Here is a 21,191-nt window from a genome sequence, read left to right as displayed (position 1 = left end):
CGTATGTGCGTGAAGCCACATCAACATCACTTTGGCGCTGTGCCAGAGAGTGCTGCAGCATTGTGCAAGCAAGGACTCGTGTCATGCTGAAGCTCGCATAAAAAAGACGCCGGGTGCTCAGCCTAGAAGAAAAATTAGACATCGTTAGTGCTATCGTACGTCACACAAGTCGGCGCTGGCAGGGATCTGCTGTTGACTACGGTGTGTGGCATTTGGAATGCGAAGAAGTTGCTCGGCAGTGCTGTTGCGACCGCGAAGAGATGTTGGCTACAAGGGTCGACCTTTCGCCATCGTTGCCTCTGTTGTTGCCGAAGTGTGGACTAGTGACAGTGATGAGAATGACATGGAAAGCGACAGCATGGGTGATTCAGGCCCAACAGTGGCAGAAGCTGCCCGTTACGTCAGCTTCGTGAATGCAATCATCGCGACAAGAACAGCACCTCACAATGAAATAAGCCGCATGCGTGCACGGAGAATACGTAACGCCAACGAGGAATCTGCCATGTGAGTGTTTGCCGAGAAGAGGGGGCTGGCTGAAAAGTTGGCACGCAGCTTCGGTAAGTTTGAAGCCGCTGTCGTCGCTGCTAGGCTGCCGCGGCATCAAGCGAAAAAAACTTTTGTCATGCCAATTGAATAAATACTTATGTTTTTTTCCCCTTTTATCACACTTTCTCTGAGCACCATGTTCCGTTTTTGACAGGTAAGTGGGCGATCTGATGCTATTTCGGTTAAACAGTACTACCGTTAGTACGTACTTTTTCCAAGCTCCGGCCAACTACGGTTTAACGAGGTTTCACTGCAGTTGCATTATGCTGATCCAACGTTGTTGATAAAGCTAGCTTGGAAGCAGCTGCTTTTACACAGTACATGTTACAGCTCTGTCATAAAACTGATCAACTGAGAAATGAAAACTTACCCGTGTTCCTGGCTCCAAGGTAGGCAGGTGAACTATCCTCCTGGGGTTTTGAGAAGACAGGTGGTGTCTCGCCAAATACGATGATCATCACCTGGATGAGGCCCAGCAGGTCTGACGAGCTCTGCAGAGTTATGCAGGCATCCACACGATTAATGTGGGAAAATGCGTACAGCTGCTTTACCGCAGTTCAAGTGATGCACTACTAACAACAGGCTGCATAGCAGCTGTTTACGATGTTATCACCATTTTCGATAAAATGTTTTTTGACATTTTCAATTATACAGTTGAAACCACTTATAACAGTATTCAAGTGTCACGAAAATTCCATTGTTGTAACCGATAATTGTTATAACTGGGTTGCATGAAAAAATGAAATAGGGGATGGTAGATCTGACGTGAAAAAACTATAATGGCAGGGAGGCCAGTGCCCTTCCCCACCACCTTCCTTCGTCCGGCTGCTGATCGTGTTCGCTCGTTTAACTGCTTTCTGGGCGCTCTGATCACATGTACCGTATTTACACGATTGTAAGTCGACCCCTTTTTTAATATTTGAAAGTCTGAAGTTGGGGGGGTCGACTTACAATCGAAACCAAAACATGGCCCCGCCAAAAAAAAAGCGATACCAATGAGAGCTACAACGTAGTTACAATTTTATGTTTGCTCTATGGTCCTACCCGTATCTTTTCGCTATCCCGCGTGTTTGTTTGCTTTTCGGAAGGGTTTTTCAACATTTTTGAGAGTCTTACAGTGCATGCAATACTCATGGGGGGTGTCGATAGTTGATGGAAGCGCCGCTGTTCCCATTTGCGGCGGCACCCTTAGAACGGCGGCGCTTGCGGGGAGTATCGGTAGTTCATGGAAGAGCAGACACCGTTCGTGGGTTTCTCTTTCTCTGTTTAAAGGCCTTAAAGGCATTGGCATTGGTTTGACCAACTTTTTGACGCGCTCCACTTGACTGCCGGCTACGTGCTACTTCTATGCTTCCCCAGTCGTCATGAGTGCTGCAGGCCCACTAATCTTTCGGCACTCGTTCACAGCAGCGTTCAAGAGGGCTGCCATCCTTTACGCCGAAGAAACAAATCACTGCGCTGCGGGCCGCGATTTCGATGTTTCTAAACGGGTGGTGCGAGAGTGGCGACTGCAGCGAAGCAAAATTTTCACCCTGTGGCGGCAAGTGAGAAATTTCCCACGTGCCGAAGTCTGGACGCTTTCCGGAACTGTAGGCTAAGCTTGCGGCAGCGTCGCTGAAATGCGTGATCAGTCCCTGCCAGTGAAGTGTGACGTGGTCATGAAACAAGCCCGGACCTTCGCCTTAGTTTTAAGGTTCTGCTCCGCCGTGAGTACGAGTGGCTGGCGGCAGAAGATTGCGAAATTACGCCAACCGGACCTGTCAAAAGAGCCTCCCTGACGGCTGCGTGTGGTTGGGTGCATTCGGCGTGGGCTGCTGTTCTGCAAGATGTCCTGGTGCGGTCGTTTGCCAAATTTGAAATTTCGCTGGACCACGACGCGCCGTGGGACCGCAGCAACGATGACGATGGCAGCACTAGTGAAGACGAGTAGTCCAGTGACCATGTCAGCTACTAATAAATTTTCGTTATCGAATGCACCCTCGGGTTTTTTTTTTTTTTTTTTCCCGGTCAAGCGATATGGGGGGGTCGACTTACATTCGAGTCGACTTACAATCGTGTAAATACGGTAACAAGCCACGGCTGTCGGCGTTAAAGAATAGCACTACTATAACAACTGCAAAGAGGGGTCACGGGTGGCAAACAATATGCGAGCACCGCCGAGGCATCGCTATAGTGGCCCCAAAGGGGCCTTTTAAAAAATGCGAGCAAACAGGCAGCATGTCAACTTGAGAAATCCAAAAGAAATGCTGAGGCGAGATCGCTACAAGCACCTCGCCATGTACTTCTCACTGGCTTGCACAAGAAAACCCCATGTCCGTCAACCTTGCATGCTTTACGCGAATCTTGCCGACATCATTCTCCAAAGCATCTAGCTGCTTCACATAATGCAACGGAAGATTTCTCGGGAAAATGAAGCCATGAAGGGACTGAATCATCTACCGGGCCTCCTGTGAGGACACCGTTGAGGCAGCCTGCCCTACCGTATCATCGCTACTGTCATCGCCGTCGCTATCCGATGCAAGCATGTTCGTGACGATTGCCTCATCGGTTAGAAGCACTTAGTTTCTAAATCTATAGCCATGCGCTTCCTTTCACTGGCAACATAGTGCATTGCCAATGACCTGCCATCTTCCGTTTCGGCGGCGAGTTAAATGGCGCTGAGAAACCACATGGCCAGGAACGATTTCGACGCAACCAACAAAGACGAACGCGAGCGATTAAGTTGTTTGCAGAACTGTGCCGAGTGAGGTGCCAGCGAGCAGCGCAGTTAGCACAGTCCATTTGGGTTTCGGAGGGTGGCGTGGCATAGAGCTATGGGTGCAGCCCATTCGTGTTCGGAGGGGTGAAAGGGCGACGGGAGAGAGGCACACGGAGAAGGCTGGAAAAGGAGCGCACGGTGGCTGTTGGAGCAGCGGGCCATCGTGCAGTGGCTCGAATCTATCGTTTTCTTTTGTTTTCTTTTCAAGGATTTCGCATTTCACTACCTTTCGGCTCAGACACCCAGCAGCCAGACTTCATTGTTATAACCAATAATGCGGCATCGGGGCATTGTAGTAAGCGGGTTATTTCACCATGGAAAACATGCAAAAGTTGACAGCGCAGTAGCTTCTCATTGTTATAACCGATATATTGTTCAAACCAGTATCGTTATAAGTGGATTCAACTGTATGATCTTTTCGCGCGTCTCTGAGAAATTGGTATAAATCGGGAGTCCCTTGTATCAATATCTTTATCAATGCTCTTGCGTTTGATGCACCATCTTGGCACACACTATTATTCACACAGTGCCTGAAAGGGTTTATGTGTACCATACCGGGTTCCACTCATGCAGGTAGGGCAGGAAGACGCGACCCGTCTGGTCGACGTGCCTGGACACCTTTATCTGCATGTAGCTAGTGGGCTTGACATAGCACATGGGCGAGTTGTACGGGTGCGTGTCCAGCAGCCAGATGCAGATCGGGATGTTGTACGTCGTGCCTGCACACACCGGGAGACTGACCACCTCAAGCCACTAATCCCCAAGAGCCCAAAAAGAAGCAAGCAGGTACAAAGGGTGATACGGCTCACCAGAGAAATACCCTGTGCACCTAAATGTGGCACTTACATGCACTGTGCAGGGCAGATCCCAAATGACTCATGTAAACATCTCCTGTAAGCGTGCCTTGTTGTGAAATGTGTCGTCAATATACTATTCTCCAAATAGAATGCTAGTTCTGCGTTTTTGGGCTGGAAGATTTGGTGGCAAACCAAGGCCCGCTATTATCTTCAGCAGCAGCGAGCTCTTCACAAGAATGGGTGAGTGAAAGAACTTGGATATTACTGGTTCAGTAAGTGTTCTTGAAACGACCGAATACAGCCTCCTTTTGAATATAGTGTAGTCTAGTTTACCAATAAACAACAACCCTTCCTCTACCGCTGACAAGTATAGTCATCATGAACAAAATTCGCTCACACAGCAAACCTGTCCAAGGGAAGGAAAGCGTAGCAGGTGGGGCAGAAAGTTAGGTGGGCAGATGAGATTAAGAAGTTTGCAGGGGCAACATGACCACAATTAGTACATGACCGGGGTAGTTGGAGAAGTATGGGAGAGGCCTTTGCCCTGCAGTGGGCATAACCAGGCTGATGATGATGATGACAGCAAACGGATGATCGGTTGTGACTTTTGACACTGGATGGCCACACTTGTCCATGGTGTGCCACTATGTCTTGCCTTCCTCTTTACTGCCACCTCCACTGATGCCTGCGTAAAAAACATGGCTGCCTTCCTGCCACATGGGAATAAAAGTGTAAAAGGAAGTATTTTGATGCCTCCTCGTGAGAAAACAGTTCTGCACAGCTTTGCTCGGAAACAGAAAGTGATGTGTTTTCCTTCGGATACTTGGGAAATGACAATTATGTGGATGGACAGGAGATTCTTGCCACTGCCTACGAATGGTTCCCCCACCTACTAAATGTGCCCTTGGAGCTGTGGAAAAGTGGTCACTATTCACGCACATGTGTTTTGCACCGTTTAGATTACTTTCTTTTCGTATTCTTCTTTTCAAAGCATAGTGCCGTCGAGGACATAGCGTGGCACCGTCTGCCGGAATCTCTCTGTGACGTAAAAAATGTCATCACGTGATACCGATTATGAAGTGTTCGACGTCTTCAGTGGCTTAGCCCGTTCAGCCGCCGTTATTGTCATGTTGCAAGCGTTGAATGTGTGCGTCTTAGCTTCAAAACAACCTAGTGTGCGGGCCAACGAAGGTTTTTTTTTTAGCGAGCCAACATATGGCATTCACTCTCGTCGGAGCGTGTGCATGTGGCGCCATGGACGACGAACATGAAGAGGCCACTCGCGCATATGGGAGCTGTTATGAAATTTACCCAGTAATCTACAACTCGAAGCACTCACACATCTCGTGTAGATTAATGTTTACTGAGGCAAGCGTGATAGCGTGCACCTATTTCTGACTTTTGCGCGCACGGTGCACGGCCGAAAGGTAAGATTTCGATTTGCGTCAACTGATTGCCGTGCATGATTCACGGCAACGCTTCGCCCTAGTTTTGAGCGCACATTTAAATTGGCGACGCATATGATGCTTTGATATTGGTTATTAAGTTCGCATGACATTTAATAAACACACTCTTGGCAGCATTCGTAGTGGCGGGTGCGGCGTGCCATTTTCACCAGAATTATTGCGGGACGATCATTTATCACTGATATAATTTAATAACTGGAACTTCAACCGGTTATACTTTTGTATCCTCAACCCATGCTTCCCACTATTTGTGCTTCTCTGCGCAGGGTATTTTCTCTGGTGTGATATCAAGTGAGCACACTGCAAGCCCAGTGTGCATCCCTTGCTCGACTCTTAATTACGATCACCATACCTTGTTTTCAGTGACTCTGCCAGTCTCTAGCATCAACCAATCCATTGACCAGCAGTTCAGCGTATCACGGTTGCTAACAGAACGAGAGGCAGTGTGTGAGGCTGACCAGGTTCTAATACGCAGCCTAAAGGAACAGCACGAGGGGAAATTCACTCTCGCCGCCCTTGTGCTGCAAACAGCAGGAATTTTGCATAATTCTGTGAGGCAACGGTGTTATCGCCCTTTGAATTCATACGGAACTTCACGGTGATGGCGGCGACTTAAATGCACTTGGAGTGTCCATATATGATTGCTCTCACAATAAAAACTTCACGTACTGAAATCACACCAAGCACTACACAAAGGCAAGCAAATCGTCAGGTTCCGCATTTCACATTACGCGTGACCTCCCACAAGCTATGCAACCCAAAGGAAATTAGACGCGAGCTTATCTCCATCTCCCGATTCCGGCAAAGCACGGTGTGTTTTGGACGGTCCGAAGGCCGGACAGAAAGGTTCTGTGATGGCACTGCTCCGGGCACAAGGCACCGTCTTTTCCAGCCTGGCGCGAATAAACGTAGTAAATTCTAATACGTACAGTCTGGGGAAGTTCCACGCCGTACTAACCGAATATTTTAGCTCCAACACCACACACAAATCTTCTTTGTGGAAGTGCTTGTCCCACACGTGATAATGAATGTTGGGCTGCTTCCCCATGCTCAGCTTTATCAACCATGCATCCTGCTGTGCTTGGTTTTGGGGTACACCTGAAAACGCGCACTGGGCTCCATCGAAATACATTTGGCACAGTGGCACCGAGCAGTAAACCATGCTGAAAAAATGAAACAAATTACTGCCTTCGGTATGAGAGGCAGCGAGCATTGCTGGCGTGTCATGTCATTTACTATGTCACAGCGATAGCAGTGCCGGTCCCTCCCGTGGTGGCCCTAGAGGCCAATATTGAGCCCCGTAGATCGCTGTGCCACAAGACCTCAGTACTATGCAGAGAGGCCATCTTTAAACACTTATGCCAGGCAATTTGGGAAATAAAGCAACCTTACTGAAATGTTAAAAATGGGTACGTTTCGTTCAGTAAGGAAAGCTCTACAAATTCAGTGAAAAAAGAAAAATCATGTAAATGTGGGACAATCTTCGTCATTCCGCAAGGTATGAAAAAGGTTAACCAGGAGGAACAAGCAGACGGCACTAAATCCATGATGCCTCGGTGAGCTGTTACAAGAACTTCAAGGCGGTGCCACCACCTCCCAGCTTCACTTTTTGCATATTTTGTGGCTTAACGAACCTCTTCTCACCATAAGAATGCATTTTTTGGAATGGTAGTATGGTAATTTACTAATATGGCTCAACTTATGGTTCTTTTCAGTGCCATTTTACAGGGGTCATGACACGGTTGTCTGACTATCCTCAGTTTGTTATTGTAATTGATAGTAAAGGGCCATGATGATTATACCCATAAAAGAAATCTGAGCTCTCAGCTCACATTTTAACTCAAAATTTCAATATGAAAACGCTGCCTCTACACCCCTCCCACCGAGCAACTGCCATTTCGCCATTGACTGTGTGACGTCGGGAAACCGCAGGCGACTGCCATGTCATATGCTTTGAAACATCAAACCTTGCTAGTGGTGAAGCAGCGCACTGACACGGACACGGCGAAGACACACAAGAATGCACGACACTCGCTGCACTCGCAACTATTCTTGTGTGTCTTCGCCGTGTCCGTGCCAGTGCGCTGCTTCACCAGCAAGGTATGATGATTAATCACCAACTAGCCCAACTTTCCCCATTACTGCTTTGAAACAGTTTGAGATCACAGTGGAGATTTTTGCTCCTCCCTCTCTGGCACCTAATGGCACAGCAAGGGCATCGCTGCTTAATTGCGTCAGAAATTCTCGTACGGACTCATGTGAGGGCCACACCCGCGCAAGGGCCGCACTCCCAACTTGACAGCCCAACATTTGGGGGGGAAACGAAAAATCAGAGAAACAAGCGCGGTCGGTGCCCCAATGCCGTGCGCGTGCATCGGCGAATTTTCGCGCGCTGTGCACTCCTGCATGCCCCTACTACATGACGAGATCTGCGTGTTGACCTCTGATGCTATGCTACATTCAAGGATTTGGGGTGTGCAGTAGTTTCCGCCTGTACTGGCACCATTTTGACCCAAACGTTCGGTCCCGTGTAAGGGCCACACATTGTCAAAATTGTGAAAAAAAAGTGCAGCCCTTAAATTAGTTCATGGTTATATTGCGCTCAGTTTTACAAACACGATACTAAGGAAGGACAGGACGTGGACGGACGAAGCGCACTTGCGCTTCGTCCGTCCACGTCCTGTCCTTCCTTAGTATCGTGTTTGTAAAACTGAGCGCAATATAACCATGAACGTTCACCAACTAGCCCCCTTCATTGCTTTACTAAACCTTAAATTAGTCTATAAGGTAATTCGCTACTGTGATAAAAAGCCACTGCAAAGCACCAAAATGCTAAAACAGACCGGCGCATGGCAGCCACAATGTATTTTCAGCTCCTACCATCACTAACAGTGTTTGCAGTACACAAAAGCATGCCCTTCGAGATTGGCTTTTGTTACTCAAGGGTGCCATTTCCGGGGGCACTGATTCATTCCGTCACCCCTCAGTGTTGCGAGATTGCTGTACCGTTTAACTCATCATCATCAGCCTGACTACGCCTGCTGCAGGGCAAAGGCCTCTCTCATACTTCTCCAACTACCCCGATCATGTACTAATTGTGGCCATGTTGTCCCTGCAAACTTCTTAACCCTTTGAGGGTCAATGACGTAAATATGCGGCGCCGTCTGTATGTTTAAAAAGCGCACCAATTTTCCTATTTCTTCTTTTCTGTCATGTGCTGCCACTATGTGGGAATACAGGGAATTTTTTTCGTGTGCCTCCCTCTCTGTTTTCGTTCCATGGTTTGTTTTAGAGCTAGTTTGCTCCCGTGCCTCTATATACTACCGCTGGCGCATTGGTGCGCGCGGGCGGGCAGCGATTCGGGTTTTGTTCCGCAGGCGGTGTCGGTTTCTTGCGCTTACAAAACTGATGGCTACCTCGTTACTAATCGCTCAAAGGGCAATCGCCTCTTTCTCGCTCGCTTAGTGCTCGCAGGGGTGCGCATAGCAAGGAGCCGCTATGCATGAGAAATGTTGCTTCTCCTTTTTTTTTTGACACTCGCGAAAACTGATTGCCTCTGGTTGGCGATAAGATTAAGATTAGCGGAAGTTTGTCACACGCAGTGCTTTATTGACGGGCACAGAACCACACAGATTTCTTGAGTGCGCGCACCTACGCAGTTCGATTATGCTGTGGATGTAAATATTAGTGTAAGAGCAGGAACATTTGGGTTTTGCAAAATATTCTCGTGTGTGCATTTTAAGGCCTTGAACTATGTGTATAAAAATGCATCAAACTTATAATCCTTATAAGCTTATTTCCTTTTTTATTTTTATTATTCATGAATGAAGAGTACATATATACCAACACAAAATATTTTTTCTCACTTTACAGTCACCCTAGAAAAATTGCGGTAAATTTTTTTTTTCCAAATAAGTCCCTAAGAAGAATTGGAATGTGGAATAAAAGAAATTGACCCTGGGCGGTCGCATATGCTGAAAAAAATCGACCCTCAAAAGGTTAATCTCATCCGCCCACTCTACTTTCTGCCTCCCCCTGCTACGCTACCCTTCCCTTGGAATCCAGTCCGTAACCCTTAATGACCATCGGTCATCTTCCCTCCTCATTACATGTTCTGCCCATGCCCCCCCATTTCTTTTTCTTGATTTCAACTAAGATGTCATTAACTCGCGTTTGTTCCCTCACCCAATCTGCTCTTTTCTTATCCCTTAACATTACACCCAACATTCTTCTTTCCATAGCTTGTTGCGTCGTCCTCAATTTAAGTAGAACCCTTTTTGTAAGCTTCCAGGTTTCTGCCTCGTACGTGAGTACTGGTAAGACACAGCTGTTATACACTTTTCTCTTGAGGGATAATGGCAACCTCCTGTTCATGATCTGAGAATGCCTGCCGAATGCAGCCCAGCCCATTCTTATTCTTCTGATTATTTCAGTCTCATGATCCGAATCCGCGGTCACTATCTACCCTGAGTAGATGCATTCCCTTACCACTTACAGTGCCTCATTACCTATCGTAAACTGCTGTTCTCTTTTGAGACTGTTAAACATTACTTTAGTTTTCTGCAGATTAATTTTAGACCCACCCTTCTGCTTTGCCTCTCCAGGTCAGTGAGCATGCATTGCAATTGGTCCTCTGAGTTACTAAGCAAGGCACTATCATCAGCGAATCGCAAGTTACTAAGGTATTCTCCATTAACTCTTATCCCCAATTCTTCCCAATCCAGGTCTCTGAATACCTTGTGTAAACACGATGTGAATAGCATTAGAGAGATCCTATCTCCCTGCCTGACACCTTTCTTTATTGGGATTTTGTTGCTTTTTTTATGGAGGACTACAGTGGCTATGGAGCCGCTACAGATATCTTTCAGTATTTTTACATGCACCCTGTCTACACCCTGATTCCGTAATGCCTCCATGACTGCTGAGGTTTCGACTGAATCAAATGCTTTCTCGTTTAACTAGGACTTCAAAAATTCAAATACAAGCTTTCTACTGCAACAAACCCGCTCAAATTTTACCAGCTTCCTGTGGAACATGTTTAGTGTGCAATGCATACCGTATAGACTTGTGTAAGAGAGGCAATTTTTTTTTTTACAATTTTCACGATATGCAGCCCTTGGAAGCTGCCAAAATATATGGCACCGTGTGGCCCCTTGGTCAAAATGGTGCCAGCCCCGCTGGCGGCGGCACCCTGGATCATGTGGACACACTGGCTCTCGTGACTGCTTCTCCGCAGGAAATCTTTTTCAAAATTTTCTTCTCCCAAGCTGGAGGTGTGGCCCTTACATGAGTGTGGGCCTTGCACAAGCTTATATCCTAATTCAAGATAGAAAATTTAGTGTGATGGCCCATTTGAAGCGACTAACAACCAATTTTCATGCTACTCATTTCTTTTTTAACAACTGAAAGCTTACTGTAATGGCAACACAGAAAACGCCATGGAACATTTCTTTTTTATCAGAATTTTCCAAGCTGCATTGAAGGCGCAGTCAGGCTCAAGAAATACGCTGGAAACAGTAATAGGCAAGCGTGACAGCGATTATACGCCGGCATTAGTGGGAAGCAGACGAAAAGTGCGGCTCCAGCTGTAAGAAAGTAATATTTTGTTTATCAAGATGATGTAACTGCGAGTCATGTTTTATGAAGCGTTGAACTATTTTTACATTACTAGGTGGTGTCTGAATCTACACCCCATCAACGGCTCCCTCCAAGTAACACAAGCTGATCTCAAAGGCCATGCTTTTGCTGGCTGCATAAGTGGTAGGATATGCCAGTAGAGCTATTATTGTTAAGTCTCTGCCAATTTAAAATTATAATTCCTACTGAAATCGCAAAGCCGTGTGCTGGATTCTATCACTATAAATGATTGTCATTTAACCCTTTCTGGATTGATTTCTTCCGCCATATGCGACCGCCCAGGGTCGTTTGTTTTTTAGTGCAAATTCCAATTCTTCTTAGGGACTTATTTTTTAAAAAAATTTACCATGATTTTTCTGGGGTGACCGTTAAGTGAGAAAAAAAGTATTTTGCGTTGGTATATATTTACTCTTCATTCATGAATAACAACAATAAAAAAGGAAATAAACTTATAAGAATGAAAAATTTCATGCATCCTTATGCACATAGTTCAAGGCTTTGAGAATGCGCACACGAGAATATTTTGCAAGACTCAAATGTTCTTGCTCTTACACTAATATGTACGACCATAGTGTAATCGAAGTGGGTAGGTGCGCACACTCAAGAAAACTGTGTGGTTGTGTGCCCGTCAAAAAAGCAAAACGTGTGAGAAACTTCTGGTAATCTTCATCTTATCGCCAACCAGAGGCAATTAGTTTTCGCGAGCCTCAAAAAAAAAAAAAAAAAAAAAAAAAGAAGAAGAAGAAGAAGAAGAAGAAGAAACGTGAACAAAAACACATGCATGATGACATCCTTCCTATGTGCACCCCTGTGAGCACTAAACGAGCAAGAAACAAACCGTCGTCCTTTGAGCGATTAGTAGTGAGATAGCCGTCAGTTTTGCAAGCACAAGAAGCCGAAACTGCCTGTGGAATAAAACCCAAACCGCCACCCAGCTGCACGCACCCCAATGCGCGAGCAGTAGTACGAGTATATAGATGCACTGGAGCAAACTAGCTCTAAAACAAACCATGCAATGAAAATTGAGAGAGGAAGGTGCGCGAAAAGAAAAGAATTCCCTGTATTCACACATAGTGGCAGCGCATGACAGAAAAGAAAAAGTTAGGAAATGGCCATGCTTTTTGAACGTACAGACGGTGCCATAAATATATGGCATTGACCATTTTGGACTTGTTCGCGGCACCGCATATTTATGTCACTGACTCTCACACGGTTAATTGCCATCAAGAACACACACTGGCCAGTTGCGCAGCCCCTTCCCATCTCTCTAACAAAGCTCCAGGGCGTCAGCAGGAGTTATCTGACCTTTGTAGTTCACCGGGATGGTGCCGTCCAGGCAGAACAGCTCCTTTTTAATGCCATCGTTGAAGACTGCAAGTGGTGTGAAAGCCAGTGCATTCTGAGTAACCAGACATAATATGAACAACCTCAAAACTAACATTTGTACAGCAAATAAAGAATGCAGGCTATCGACACAAATACTTTGCTTATCTTTCTCCAGTGGCTGTTTTAACTGGCTGACCACTGTTGCAAAGATATCGCTAAGTCCAAGTCACACATACACGTATTGAAACTTTCCCAAATGCGGTCGGCAATTACACCAAGGTAACGGTTCAGTAAACGTGAGAAGGCAGGAATGAAATGTCACATGCTGGCACTGGTTGACGGCAAGTGGGCCACTGCTTCCCAACATTGCTCGGCTTCTATGTTGGCTACTCACAAATGCTATTTAACAATTCATGTGTGTAAAGCACTTCTTGAGCTGCACCATTATGACTCCTAGCATATAACGAAAATTTCCAATGAGACCTGGTAGAGGGTTCTTTAAAGGCTACCTGCAACAAAATTTCAGGCTGTGGAAAAAATGAAGTCTCCAATAATGTAGACAACGAACGGCCCCCACGCGGAACGATATTATGTTTCAAATACTAGTGGATGTATACTAGTTGCTGTTTTTGATAAGGAAACGAGCAAAAAGAAAAGTGTCATTATCACTCACCAGGAGTGACACGCAACTAAATATGCCTGACTCCTCGAAATGACCTCCAAGATCTGGCACTGTCTGCAAAATCTCGAAGGCAATGTATCCAGATTTTCATCATATCCGCTAATCACCAGGTGTGCAAATTAAAGACTGCCAATAAGAAAATAATAGACCAGCACTGCAGCTTTGCCAAGTATAAAAGATACTAGTATGCTATTGCCAAAGCCAAAGTGAAATTTCACCCAGCGTGCTGCTGCCAGTTACATCCTGCCAGCACACTTTGAGAGTGGGTAATTTTAAGTCCCATCCACAGTTTGTTTTCTTTTTAAAATAAAATAGAAGTGAGGGGAAGATAGACTCACCAAACTGTGAGGTAGTCGGGGAGAGGTTCCGGTAATGCTGGAGTGCATTTGTGATGTCCTTCTTGGCCTGATCTGGATAGTGGTACTGAAATAAGAATAATTAATGCCGAAAGATGAGTTGGCTGGAGTGCTGACATTACTGGACACTTAAATAGCACTAGAGAAATAAGAAAAAGTAGCAGGAGCATTCCTGCCTGTTCCCTTCTTTCTTAAAAAAAGTGCTTATGTCAAACATATGAGGGCACCCATTTATTTGTTTACATATTGCCAACTCGCAGCTTTACAGAGGGCACAGCTCAAGTGAAAGGGCAATAACAAAGCTTAATCCAAGTTAACAATTACACAGGCACAAGGCCACGGTGGGCAGCAAGGGAAATGCCACCAGCTGCCCCTGTTGACCGCCTCTAAGGGGAGACTTGGCGATTAGAATGGCCAGCTCAGTCAAGGATTCCAATTCCTTCTCATTTTTTAGGATTCCCAGATGTTTCTTTATCACATAGGGTAGTATAAGAAAGAAATATGAAGTGGAAGTTGAGAAAATTGCATTTTCCTAGCAAGCTGTCAACAAAAATTGGGTATAAGATTGAGCTTTTGGAGGTGCCATCGCACCACGGATTGCGCGGCTTTCTGTTATGGCAAAATGCCGCCACACTGGTACTGTCACAAAGAAGAGAGATTGGAGCTTCAGATAGACATAGCACTGTATTTTGCCGTGAAAAACTAAATAAACAAAAGAAGCCTGCGAAAAGAGGAAATATTGGTGTCATGATTCGCTATTCCGAAATGATGTGGCATTGGAATAGTCAACGATCTTCAGAAATGAATATGTGAGCAGAATGGACACTACAAAGAAGTGAACAGTCCATAATGAGTCCAACGTTCTGTGGAGAAATTAAGAAAATTTGAAACAAACAGTCATGACGCTGTTTTTTGTTTTATCCTGAAGCAGTTTGTGGGAGGCCTAGCCCTAAACTGATTTTACAATAAAGGAAATGAAAGTGCAATGCAACAGTTTTTCTATGATGTGATTACCGACTAGCCCAGTGTCAAGCTATTCTAAAAATAGCCACAGTGCATTTTCTACCATGTTCAAATGCAACGTACTAGTAGATTCAACATCAGTGGCTGAAAAAGAAACTCTTTAAATAGTGAAAATTCCAAATGAAATTGAATACTGAATATACTGCTATTTCTAGGCAAGTGGAAAAAACGGAAGGTAGCATGAAGTCTATATGGTAAAAAGGAGAGGGATATTAAAATTTTTTTTGTAGTACACCAAACACTTTTAGCAACCGGACATCCGCTTAACTTGGTAATGAAAAACAACTGCAAAATGGTTGTTAGCTGGGTTTGTTGGTACGACAAATACAATATGGCAAACAGTGCAAAAATGGTGGAACAAAGATTGAAGGAACATGCCGCAGCCGCTTGTTGCACCAAACCATGCCATCTGTTCCCACATTATTACTATTTCTCATTTCTCTTTCTGTATGCCGCATTATAAAAACTACTGCTTTCAATCCTCTGGTGCACTATGACTGCCATGAAACAAGGGAGCCACATGTCACAAGATGCATGTGAGTGCCGTGTTCATTGAAGGAAAGAAGTGTGATACCACACATTGTTTTAAAAGGATCCAAACATGGTGAGCCTGGGCAAGTAATATATTGCTTGGAAATTTAGGTGACAGATTCGAATATGGGCTGCTTGAAAGCGAGGAATCCTTACTGAATGATGAGAAATTGTTGAGCAGATGCTATTCATTTTGTGAGCTCGTGCAGAAACTTCTGCCTGTGCAATGCAAAACACAGTGGCTACCCTCCAGCAGAATCATTAGTCCTCAGTTCATTTATTTCAAGTACCTTCAAGGTCAAGTGACATTACAGAGGATAGTGTTAATACAAAACAATGCATAAAAAAATTTGGCAGTTCCTGCCTATACAACATTACCTATGAGAGAAAAAAACAAATATTTATTGATGCACAGAAGTCTGCAAATATAATGTATAATATAAAAGGACAATTACTTCTTTGCTTTACAATAGTAGCTAGAACATTCAAAAATGCATGGTGTCCTAGAACTGTTGCAACTGATGCAGGAAATTAATTCCACTCGTTTGGTGTGCACGGTAGGTGAGAATTCAAAAACAAAGTAGTCCAACAATTTGGAACACTACGTGGAATGTGCGGCAGATTAGTCGCTTGTGTAAATCCGGGCAATTGATCCTCTCGTCGCATTGAACCCCTCACTTGAGACTACAACAGGTGCTGCTATCCCTCACACTTGAACAGAAATGAATATTCAATGATTTTGAATAGTGAATTTTCTAATTGAACACGAATTGAATAGCAAGTACTGAATTAAAAATTAAATTTCGGAATTTAACATCTCAAAACAGCACAGAGGGTGACGAGGCTTGACCTAGTGGGGAGGGGGGCTCTGGATTAATTTTGACTACGTGGGGTTCCTTAGCATGCATGGAAATTTAAGTAAACAAGCTTTGTTGCCTCTACTGAAATGCAGCTGCCAGAAATTAAACCCATGGCCTCCTGCTGGTGCAATGCCATTGCCACCAAGGTAGGCACAGCAAAGACTGCTGCTGTATTCATGTTCATAACTTCAAACATTCACCTACCTCTAGTTGACAAGTACTTGTAACACAAACAGGGTATTACATGGAGCCGTTAGCTAGTCCTTTATCATCACAGTAATGGTTCCAATCCTACAACTTTTATGTGACTTTCTCACTTGTAAAAGTGTCGTTTTCTGGCAAAAGCGATGGTTTGGAGCCTGCACATGTCACTGCAACTTGTCGTGGTTGTCACGTTTGAAGGTGTGCGCTTCCTTGCCCATGATACGCATGCGTCACAGCGCTAGGTGCGACTAGTGCTCGAAGGAGTGCTTGCCATGTGTATTCAAGGACACCTCCACATGTAGGAGAATCATGCTTACAAAGTAGAAATGTTGGTAAACACTTATAAGTTGAGCCTGTAAGTATAGGCACTTAAAACGCTGCTTTAAAGGCCTATAACAGGTGCTAAAGCTGTCACTTAAGGCACATGCTATAGGTGTCAAATATTGTCCTTTAGGCAGGTAGAGGCTTAATTATTAGCACTTCCACTGTGTATTTGAGGATAAATTATAATTTTCCAATAAACACAGACCATGTAGCATCTGTTTTTAAAATCTATCTAAATTTATCAGTAGAACATAATGAGACAATTTGCTTGTGTTACAAGATTTACCTCAAATTTAATGTGACTAGACATCAGGAGAAATGTTGTGAAAGCAGTGCTAAACAAGTAACATGTCCAGAATTTGGGGTTTCACACAGTGCCTGTTTTGACCAAATATTAGTTTGTAGGCAGAAAAGGAACGCTCAACATCTATTGAAGTTAGGGGTGTGTGCTTTTATTTTGGAACACTCGATCATCCAGAGTTCTCTGGAACTGCAGAATGTTTGCTGGTCAGAATCTTTTAGTGTTGAAAGTAACAAGAACCAAGGATTTTCATGCGAGACAGATTGAAGTTTGGAAGGAACTTCAGTGACAGGCCCATTGGGGATGGTGCAGAACCTTTCCCGAGCGTCCAAAACGAGCCCCACATTTCAGATCAGCATTGCACCTGCACATTTCTCAATGATGTTGGCTCAAAATGTGGAGTGAGCGCACAAGTGCACCGCCACCTTCGAGCGTGCGGTTGCGTAAAGCAGAAGTGCCCAGTGAGGTTCTGGAACGCTGCAGAGTTGTTAATAACAGCGTTTCACCGGCAAAGTGGTTTGTGCTAATAATCAGCTGCCTTCGGCCATGTTCCCCAGCAGGTTATAACATTAAAATGACTAGGACAAAATGTAAAGAAAATAAAAACAATTTTGGGCTCCGAAAGTTCAATGTAGGCTCCAATATCAAGATAGGTGTATATAGGCACAATAACAGTGCCAATAAAATGTTCCTAGACCCAGTGTTTGCTTATATGTTAAATAGGTACGATAAGTACATAAAAAACAAAAAAGTATATTGCCCAAAATTCCAGTATCAAGTCCTGACACATCCACTTATTGGGCAATTAAAGTGAAACTGGCTTGTAGAAACAGGTATACCATAGTAAATTTCTTAGGATGCTTTTTAGTATACCATTCCAATGCTTAGAGGGTTTGGAACGTCACATAAAAAATTATGAGTTGAAAATGTCTTGTTGGTACTCCTTCATGTATGGTGGGAAGCAAGTTCTATTCCTTCTAGTAATGCTCACAAGTTGAATAAAGTACAAGAGGCAATGCTGAAACACAATAGGTGGCATAAAAATGCAAGACATTTTGTGACCACTGCTCCTAGTGCCTGCTGTCTTGTATCAATCCCCTGGTTAACCAATATCAATGTGTGTTTACTCTTAGCAACCATGCTTTTGACACGATAAATTAAACTGAATAGAATGAACTTGGCCTTTTCTGTGCATTTCTGCAAATGCAGAGAGAGAGCACTGAATTTGTCTGCTGATGGGTGGCAACACGCACTGCAGCAAAAGGACAGCCTCTGTGATTATGGCGTTCAAAAAGTGGAATACTGCATCCTCGAAGGCCACGCAATACTTTATGCACATGCAGTGTTATGTTGCAGTGTCATAAAGTTAGACAGGACCTAATAAAAACATAATGCTTGCATGTCACTCTACTGCACTCAAGCATAACATGCAGCCTTCCTTGCATAATTTTTCTTTCTTCCTTTTGTTGATATGTCTTGTTGCAAACAAAAGCATCACAACACAAAAACATAGAGCCAAGTAAGGGAGCACTGCATGCATGTACCCTAATGTGTTCGGTGTTTTTGTGTTATGCTTTTGATTCCAAAATGTAGTATCAATCAGCCCAAGTCACAACACTCGCTTATGTCTCATCAGTATGCATTACTCAGAAAGCTATTACGAGGGGAGGTGTGGTCAAGGTACCGGCTACTACACATACTTTGATTGCCCTGCCTACTTTGTCTGCTGTGGTCTTCCTTAATGCTCCTTTTATGTCACATAACCAAAAAAAAATGGGCCTCTTGTGGCTGAAGTCACATGATGTAGACAATGTAGACAATGTTGGATGCTGCATTAGCGAGACTCGAAGGAATAAAGCTTGCAGCTAATCTCCAGTAGAAGGGAAACAGGCAAGCGCTACGATGCCAATAATCCTTCAGTTTAGTGACCTCCGGCTACATAATCTAGTGCAACCCATTAGCATTCCGGTCAGTGCAATAATGCTGGCACTTCTCGTGAAATCTGTAAATTTTGCAAGGAATCAGCTTCACTGAAAGAGCGTAGACTTTCGGAGGGTAAATACAGCCTACTGCCCAACCAACCATTGCCGGGAATGGTCCTCATGTTGCCCGTTTCCTTTCGCGATCGTCTGTATCTGCGTCGGGACACAACAGCGTTGCCCATTACGGTTGCAATGTCTTGCAAGTAACTGCGGTCGCCTGGGGTTCATAACGTCACACGGCCAGTGGAGTGTTGCGTCACTGCAAATAATCCGCTGCAAAACTTTGCGATCCCGGTGAAACACGACATTGTTCGCTACAAATGCGTTACATTTCTGTCAAAGAAGCAAAGAGAGACAGAAGGCAAGACACCGCGAACGACGATTTCGTGATCAAGAAGCCGCCGCACCCCTCCTACACCGGCGAAAGAAAAGCGTGCTTCGACTACTTGCAAATTTTGGCGGCACAAACTTTCATTCCGGCCCTACTTTCACAGAGGTCGCAATATTGTGCGGCCCTCCAACCCTCGCGTTCTGTTCTTAAGTACGGCCTAAAAACAAAGACAATACAATGATGTTATACCTCGCTCGACTACAGGAAGGAAAACCTCTGTCAAGCAACAAGTTCTACCAAGGTAGCGAGTGGGCGCACCGATATGGCTGCAACCTACCTTTGCGAGTAGAGATGATAGATACTGATTCAACGATTGAGGCATTTTCGCGCAGACAGTTCACGATCGGCTCACCCTCTTCACAAGAGAGCCTCACAAGCACGAAGCTACCGAGCACTTCGGGCAGTCACGGTTGTCGTTGACGGTTGACGCGCGCGTCCGAGTTGATTACAGCGCCGTTACGCGAAAGCGCGATCACACGGCAGCGATGTTAATGGCGTTAACATTCATCAAGGCAGTCAAAAACAGCAGGGATACACCGCTCTAACACCTCGACAGGAACCATCATGAATGACCACGACAACCGGAAACTATGGCACACAACACACCAAGCGACGGCTCCCTTCGGCAACAAACACCATGAAACAACGTATATCTCGAAGGCTATGCTTTTGTCCTAAGGTGATTGATACAAGACAACTCCGGCGTTTTCTTAGCCATATTAGGACATTGCCCTTTCAAACGATGTTTACAGTCATATAACCGATGGGGAAGTTCAATTTGCTTAGAAACTCATCAATATTTTTAAATAACCAATTTCAACCGAAACTGGCATAGAGTATCAGGCTCGTAATTGTTTTCTGTGACGTCACGATAAGTTGATGACGTCAGATACTACATTATCCATGACATTATCGTAACGTTGACGGCCGGCCATGGTAAAAGATCGGCCGTAATCGGCCGGCGTTGCGCGCACCCTCTGGAAGGTATCCCAGTGTCGTGAAGGCGCGAGCCGACGTGAAATACTTTGCTATGCTCCGGCAGATGGCGCCAGCGTTCGCTGGCGGATCTGATGACAGAGGAATTCATGATAAGTTGAGAGAAATGGTCATCGATGAGGAAAGGTTTAACAGCATAGGGAGTGACCATAAACGCATCATCTTGAAAATGGGATATGTAGTTTGGAAAGAGAGCAATGAGAGCAAAATGGCCAGTCCAAATTTGAACGCTGAACAAATAGCAAATGCAGTCACTAGAGTTGAGGAAGAACTTGGCAAATGGACAAGAAAAGAGTGGGAATATGGTGAGCTTCTAGGTGTAATAACGACAGACATACGGAAAGAGAAACAATATGTCGTTGGAAAGGAAAAAAAGAAACCGAAAAGCTGGTGTAACAAGGAGATACGAGAAGCGATTACCGAACGACAGAAAGCATCTTGAGAGCACAGGCAGGCAAACAAGGCGCAGTTGCCACAGGATAACATACCGGAAGAAAAAGTCTATGGTTCGAATACTGGTGCAAGCAAAATTAAAAGGTGAAAGTGAACGTTGGTTGTCAGAAATACGTGACAAAAAGAAGGCCACACCTAGAATATTTTGGAACCACATAAAATTATTAGGCAAGAAGTCAACAACAATACAACAACATATCCTAGACGAAGATGAAAACAGACTGGAAGGAGAAGCGGGAATAAATTACATCCGAAAACCAACAGCCGAATCTTTCCAAGGCAATGACGAGGTTATATTTGATGAAAAAAAAAGAGCATGACAGAGACCCAAGGGGAAAAGCAGCTGGTGCTGACAAACTTAAACTGGAAGAAAGCGGAAGAGAAAATTCCTAAGCACACAGCCACAGGGCTAGACGAGGTTCCCGTTAGGCTGATAAATGAACTAAAACCAAAAAGTAAGGAAGCACTGGTGAAAGCAGTGGAAGAAACTTTAAAAGATAGACGAATAGCAGACAGTTGGCGACAAAGTAGAATGAATTTAATTTATAAAGGTAAGGG

The 21,191-nt window shown here is 44.7% G+C and overlaps 1 protein-coding gene across 1 annotated transcript in view; it reads right to left on the bottom strand.

Annotated features, from left to right (window-relative positions):
• TSG101 (tumor susceptibility gene 101) overlaps positions 1-19,788 on the bottom strand; it is a 100,945-nt gene extending 81,157 nt beyond the window's left edge. The window contains exons 1-5 of the mRNA XM_075677878.1: positions 19,462-19,788; positions 13,551-13,635; positions 12,510-12,575; positions 3,860-4,023; positions 917-1,037 (exon numbers count right to left, since the gene is read on the bottom strand). Of these exons, the coding sequence (XP_075533993.1) occupies positions 917-1,037; positions 3,860-4,023; positions 12,510-12,575; positions 13,551-13,635; positions 19,462-19,506 (481 nt within the window). The 5' untranslated portion in view covers positions 19,507-19,788. The remainder of the gene's footprint in view (positions 1-916; positions 1,038-3,859; positions 4,024-12,509; positions 12,576-13,550; positions 13,636-19,461) is intronic.
• Between the last annotated feature and the right edge of the window lie 1,403 nt (positions 19,789-21,191).

This window comes from Dermacentor variabilis, unplaced genomic scaffold (genome assembly GCF_050947875.1).
Source record: "Dermacentor variabilis isolate Ectoservices unplaced genomic scaffold, ASM5094787v1 scaffold_14, whole genome shotgun sequence".
NCBI classification, from domain to species: Eukaryota; Metazoa; Arthropoda; class Arachnida; order Ixodida; family Ixodidae; genus Dermacentor; species Dermacentor variabilis.
The sequence above is the reverse complement of the archived record's forward strand: the minus strand, read 5'-3'. Positions and strand labels throughout refer to the sequence as shown.